This window comes from Amphiura filiformis, unplaced genomic scaffold, assembly GCF_039555335.1.
Source record: "Amphiura filiformis unplaced genomic scaffold, Afil_fr2py scaffold_22, whole genome shotgun sequence".
In the NCBI taxonomy this organism is placed as follows: domain Eukaryota; kingdom Metazoa; phylum Echinodermata; class Ophiuroidea; order Amphilepidida; family Amphiuridae; genus Amphiura; species Amphiura filiformis.
The window spans coordinates 1,428,927-1,436,029 of NW_027305486.1; the positions used below are offsets into that span (position 1 = coordinate 1,428,927).

General features: G+C 38.3%; 1 protein-coding gene across 2 annotated transcripts; it reads left to right on the top strand.

Annotated features, from left to right (window-relative positions):
• Positions 1 to 1,035: 1,035 nt before the first annotated feature.
• LOC140143493 (uncharacterized) lies at positions 1,036 to 6,089 on the top strand. 2 transcript variants are annotated; one of them, XM_072165326.1, is made up of 2 exons: positions 1,036 to 4,020; positions 4,172 to 6,089. In XM_072165326.1, the coding sequence occupies exon 1, from the start codon at positions 1,484 to 1,486 to the stop codon at positions 2,657 to 2,659; it is 1,176 nt and encodes a 391-aa protein (XP_072021427.1). In that variant the 5' UTR covers positions 1,036 to 1,483; the 3' UTR covers positions 2,660 to 4,020; positions 4,172 to 6,089. The 2 variants fall into 2 exon arrangements, with proteins under 2 accessions (XP_072021427.1, XP_072021428.1); XM_072165327.1 differs by having other exon boundaries at positions 1,036 to 2,937; positions 3,018 to 6,089.
• The last annotated feature ends 1,014 nt before the right edge of the window (positions 6,090 to 7,103 follow it).

Consider the following 7,103-nt stretch of genomic DNA (forward strand, 5'->3'; position numbering starts at 1 on the left):
TGATAAACCCTCAATCAAATATGTGCCCGTACACCACGAATCAGTCGTTATTGTTTTATTTCGTATCAAACAGTCATAAGTGGCGGTCATTTCAAATCAATCCCCAAGTTAACGAGGTTCAGGAATGACCTCTTATTGTTCTTTGTTAGTTATACATACCTAGACAAAATACAATGCTTTGTAACCCGCCACTTGAACTGTAAGATTTAGCCAAAGCAAACATAGACTAGAGCTTTTTAAGGATTATATAGAAATAGGTAGAAGACTATTATCCTCTTCAGCAATAGAATTATGTATTGGTTTAAACGGTGTTTGACTCGCGCTATCAAATGAGAAACATGTCGGACCAAATTGAGGTACCTATAAATACGACCTTCACGCACATTTTACACTGTAACTCAGAATACAATAATTTGCCGACTTTACGGCTCATTCATAGTGTACTACCACATATCAGGTCTGTCCAATGGAAGTAATGTCGTTGCATATCGTCACCCTGCTACGATAATTTCCCAAGTCATTTTTTTTGTAATTTTGGGAACAATGAACAAAATATGGTTTAAGCATGCATTTAAACATATTTATTCACTAATCTTTACACCAGAACATATGATAGTGAGACAAACTAAAGAGAAAAATCCGAAGTAATTAGTGTGATTACGATGCATGCTTGAACCATATTTTGTACTTTGTTCTCAAAATTAAAAAAAAATGACTTAGGCAATTATCGAAACAAGGTGACGATACGGATATGAAAGTTTTATCCATAAACCACTGAAATTTCATCTAAACACATTATTTCGTGGGCATAACCTCAATTGATATATTATGACGAATACAGCGCACTCATCAGTAGATTCAACAATGTTCAATAACACTAATGGTGTCTAATCCTGTGTTCACGGTGTTCGTCACACATGACTGTCTTTGGGTTCAAAAGTTACTAACATAACATATTGTCAATACCAACACGAAGTTGGAATTAATATTTTTCATACAATTAAAAATAGTACAAATCCTTTTCAAAACATTGTGTCCAACACTGTAAAAGAATCCGCAGGCTTCGTAATATTGCTTAATGCCGCCTTCAAGGAAGTAACTATAATATTTAGTGCCTGCGTCGGTTTTCAAGTACATGTACATACACGAAGTTAAGGACAAGATTGCCAGTTTGGAGAAGAAACGATTCTCATTTGCGGGAATGTATCGCGGCGACGAACCTCATTATTGGATACCTTAATTATTGGATACCTAGAGCATTTACTGTAGACCGGCTAGATACATTTATATGTACCTTCCTCATATTAACCAGAACACTTGCCTCGTATTTTACATCGGACTATTAAAGTAAGCATATTGGATACCTTAATACCTTAAACCTGGAGCATTTACTGTAGACCGACTAGATATATTTATATGTACCTTCCTCATATTAACGAGAACACTTGCCAGACTTTTCTATTTTACATCGGATTAAGTAAACATGGAGTTCAAGTTGTTTCTTGTTCTTTTCTTTGTTGCAATCATGAGAATGACCGACGCGTCTAAAAACATCTTGATTGAAGTGAAGATTAACGATATAAAAGGAACTGCTACCATTGCATGTACTGTAACACCCTTTGTTAAAGACATTGACAATCTGGTGATCACTAAACGTCATGCATACTGTCCTAATATGCAGGACTATTATCCAAGTGGATATGTTTGTAGTATTGACAATGAGAAGAATATCCACCCTTTGAAATTTACAGAATTAATGGTTTGGGATGCGAAACTGACACACCCGTATTTGACGGAAAGATCTGCTGGTTTAGACACGCAACCATTACTTGATGGCGATAAACTTGTATTAGAGGTGACAATTCGTGATGTCAAAATATTTGATGCCGGACTTTATACTTGTCTCGTTATTCCCAATCGCGATAATAGTACTGCTGTCATATCCGCATATGAAGGGGAATCTACAGTGCTGCCGATAGAAGCGATTAATCGTACTCTACCACGATGTTCGACAAATATGACGCGTCTGCACGGTAATGCGGGGATGAAAGTGCAAATAGGATGCTCTCAGTTTGGAATGTCGAACCTGAAGTTCCAGTGGCTTCGGAGTGACCAGGTACCGGTTACTGAAAATCAACAGTTTTATCTGGGAGAAGATGTGAATAATTTGGTTTATTCGAGCTTTGTTCACACTCTCAGCGAAACAGATGACAATGTTACATTTACTTGCATCACAGGTGAGAACATTGGTATAAACACCACTGGATATGGATCGGCACCAACGTGCTCCATTGGTCCTTTCAAAATTACCGCCATAGAAAATGGCATATTAGGCTTGAGTGTAACGGTATGGATGAGTATTCAAATATCAACAGGGGTTATACTGATTATCTCAATTGTCATCAACATTTTGTTTATCGCACAAAGATGCCGCAAGAAGACTCCCAGCCCACATGTGACATATGAAGTCAATGGTGGTAGGGTGAGCTTTCCTACTTCTGATCCGCCGAAAGGTACTCATCCAGAGGAAAACTATGATAATCCAGCACCAGACGATGACCCGTCAACTGGAGAGCCTTACTATGATAATACGGCGGGAATGAACGTTGCCAAAAATGCTGGATACCGTCCGCATGGCGCTATACCAATATTTCGTTAAAATCAATGCTGAGACTATTGATTGGGGCAGATGAAGGGTGGCATGCAGTCCATCTTCAGATCACCGATAGGCTGCTTAATTTGTGTTAGGGTTGCATGCAGAGTAATGGATATCCAGAAGCCCCAGATAAGAATGAACCGCTTACCGATCAAATGCAGAGCAGCAATCTTGATAAATTAAGAAGCGACAGTTCAAAGGGTACGTACGGTCGCACATACGACTCAATATTGCAAGATTTTGGGATCGAACATTCACTCTTGCTACTCTCCGTTCAGAAGGTGTGGGGCGCCGTCCAGATCTTCAGATACACTGAGAGTCGAAAGAGACAATTCCTGCTCCGACCTAAATGAGAACACAGGCATGATAAACTGGTACCGAGAATTAAAAATCGTATTCTATGCATGTCAATTTGACGTAGAATAACAGCGACCGTTTTTGAAACATTAAAGGATCCCGTGACGTGCCTTACGCAATTCGCCGAGCGCGAATAACCATTTATGTCGAAAGAGGCTTTACATGAAGTTTGCACTGCAAACAAATCGATAACCTCGCCCTCTATAGTCGTTGAAATAAAAAAAAAACGGTTTATAATTATTAGGGGTTCGTCAGTATGCGTGACTCATGACGAATTATTCTGGTAGCCAAACAGTTAAAGGTGAGGGTGATTCCTTCATTATTGTACATCTCTTAAAAATATGTGGTCAAATATACACCGAATAAAAAACGGGGTCAAACGATGCCCCGTTTTTTCAGTCGGTGCATTTCAAGTGACCACGTATTTTTATAGAATGTAATAATGCGTGTATGTACAAGAATACTCATTTCTTATTATATTCAGATTAAGCAAGGGGCATAAATACTCATGAAACGTTCACCCACGAATTTCGGGAACCGAACTTTCATCAAGTGATTTCATATACTTTCTATCTTAGAGACATTGTTTTAAGATTTTCTAATTCAAAAATGGGTCTGTCATTTTCAAGTATCATGAAAAAAACCCATCATTTTATCTGAAGAGAAAACAAATCTTATAATGGGTTCATAATGCCATGCCACTTGCCGCTCTGTGGTAAAGATTTTTACGCAAACAGCCTATAGTAACGCCAGCGGTGACCAGCGGCAAGCCGATATTGATCACTCCACCGCTTTGCCCAAATCGACAGATCCCTATAGGGGTTGAATTCAAGTCAACTCAGGGGCGATGCCGCTCTGATGTATGAGAACAGGGTACAATTTTGGCCAATGAGCACAGAGCGGCAACGTTGGCTTTCAGAGTCATGCCGCAACCGCTCCGCGCGGCGTGCTGCTCGGTGGTTACCGCTTGCAGAAACGTGCAAGCGGCACGATGAAGTGTTAAGCTGGTTTCATACTACCCTGCCGCTTGCCGCTGAGCGGCGTGGCGCACGCGCATTGCAGACAAACGGGCACAATCAAGGCTTGTCATTGGTGGAAACGCCCTGCCGCTTGCCGCAGCGGCAAGCGGCAGGAAAGTATGCTGGCGGCATTACGCAGCTCAGGGGCAAAGCGGCATGCAGTATGAAACCAGCATTATAGGCCTAGTCTGAGGCTATATGGGCTGCTCTTGTACGGTGATCTTGATGAAAGTGCAAGGGCTGGTAACTTCTTCTCTCTGGGTTAATACCTTTTAATGTGCTGGTATATTGCTTTTATTATATTTTATATTCAGTTGTACTATTTTGGAAAAGTATCATCATCATGCATATTTTGGAAGAAATGTATTTGATATTCAGTTGTGTTATTTGATTTTGATAAATTTGATAAATGTATATTTCTTATAATAATATTGTTAATTTAGGTTGTGTACAAGTTGTAACAAAAAATTATATAATCACATTGTTATTTCAAAGTAAGGAACAAAAATAGTTCCTCTATTTGATAAGTAATTATTGCTTTCAATAATACTCAAGTTCAAATATTATGTACGAGCCGATTTCTAAGCTTATTTCCCTGTGAAACAGTATATAATGTTTGCTCTCGAGATTACAAAAGAATAGACACTGGAGTGATTTATTATACAACATCTATTCATGTGCTTATCTCATGTAGGAGGATTGATAGAAAGCTATTATATAAGCTACCAGAGGGTTTTAGTTGGTTGCATTATAGACCACTTGACATGTGACGTCATTGCCCGGCAGTATGCGCACGCATTATGGTACTTTCCATTGTTATTTGCCCTGCAGTGTGCGTGCGCATCGTAGTCTGCTCAGGGCATGTGTATTTTAAATCTCCCACCACATTTCATATAGTACAAGAAAGCCATGGAACAGTGAAGCGGTTCGTTCGGGCATATCGACAGACCAATCCCTCGCCTTTGTTGATAAACAATGATGTAAAGTGGTCTATACTTTGATCAGCTCGTAGTCGGCAGGCCTTATAACATCGCGGATTAATATCAAAATATTTTATTTTGAGAATTGTCTTGTGACATTTTCAAAGAATTGGCATACGTGAAGACCTGGATCGTAATTCTATGTAATTTTCACATTATGCAGAGTCAATGTACGTTTCACTCGGACCTGTACTGTCTTTGAAAAGACCGGTATAGTGTATTCAATCTATGATTGCACACAGACATGACAGGTGATGAGTGCAGCCTATTTCTAGTGCAGGGCAATAAATTCAAAATTGTTTCACTTATCGCCACATTAATTAACCCTGTTACATCGAGGATATCAAGCTTCTTCTTCTTGTACCGTGTAAAATCGTGTGATATTGGTATATCGTGCAGTGCGCATCAAGGAAAACAAAAGAAAAACAATTACACCGTTTCTTATGCGCATTTGAGCGGGTAACAACTCTCTATAAGAAATCCGAAGATTCCCTAGTCCGAAGGCTCCTTAGTCCGAAGGTTCGCTAGTCCGGACACGTAATTTACCATTCGCTAAGTCTGAATATCGGGTTCTCTAGTACGAAGGTTCGCTAGTCCGAATAACAAAAATAAGGTTCTCTAGTCCGAATATAGAATAAGGCTCGCTAACCCTAACCCTAAACCCTAACCCTAAACCTAAAGCCTAAACCCTAACACTAACCCGTATTCTATATTTGGACTAGAGAACCTTCGGATTAACGAACTTAATTTGGTTTTCGGACTGGCGACCCTTCGGACTAGAGAACCTTCGGACGAGCGACCCTTCGGACCAGAGAGAAGTCACGTTTGAGCGCACCTATTTTGTTAATACTGTTAAAACGGTTGTGTAAAACACTACACAGCAAAATTTACACATTAACCAATATCAACTATTGTTTACAAAATACAAAACTTGTGCAAACGTTTACCTAACCTTTTCATGGCTCAGAAAAAGTTGGATAACATTTTACACAACAGAAACTAAGCCGTGCAAGTAAACAATGTTGTTTATTTTTTACATAACCCCTTGAATGTATAATTAAAATAATGTATGGTAAATTGCGTGGATGTCTGTAAACATATTTATTTCCGTGTCAATGAACTTTGCGAATTAAAAAGTATTGTTGTGCTGGGTGGTTTGAGAATCTGTCTAATATGACCGCGCTGTTGACTATTATAAATCTAAATGACACTCAAGATTCACCACTAAATTACAGAAATCTCTTATCGTCGAGTGCAATCATATTTTTTGCCGGTTCGCGCGAGGTATTGGTGTTTACTTTTGAATCGAACATGGGGAAATGGAGAAAAGCCTGAATAAAGTAAAATATATTTATTTTAATTTAACTATAGGTTTTCCCAGAGTATTTCGCACTTGTGTCATTGATTTTCGTACATAAGACATTTTAATTTCGTCCCAAAAAATCTTCAAGCCAGTAACTCCAGTTCAATTTCACTATTGTGCCATTCGATTTCAATATTGTAGCATTATATTTCGTGTTTGTGTCATTGATTTTCGTCAAACTGCAGGTCAAATTCGTCTGAAAATACGTAGCGACCCCTTTCGCAAAAGCAAATTCGTCATTTGTCATTGAAATTCATTATCGTTTCATTCAATTTCGTCTCATATAGACCTATAAGCAATATTAATCGTGCGTTCATTCTTGGGGTTTCTTTTTGATCTGTTTTTGTTTTAAATGTTTTTGTTTTTGTTTTAAATCTTTTACTTATGCTTATGAGCTCATATGTAGGCTTAAATTTGTTTTTACTTTTTTAATCCAATATTTTTTTACAAAAATTAAACATGTTAAAGATTATTCTTGAAATTGATATAGGCCCTAAGTCCAAAACATTTTTGAGCAACCTCATTTTTGTTGCGGTATTATTCTGGATTGCATTATCATGTAAGTCTGTTTTGTCGTTCTTTCTTTCTTTAGTACACTGTAAATCCAAGTGTTTAGGGTTTCTGTGACACTTTTTAAACACTGCAAGGTGTTTAATTTTTCATTTACACAGTAAAGGTATAGGACACATAAACAACTAAACACCAAAGTAAACACAAAAGTAAACACA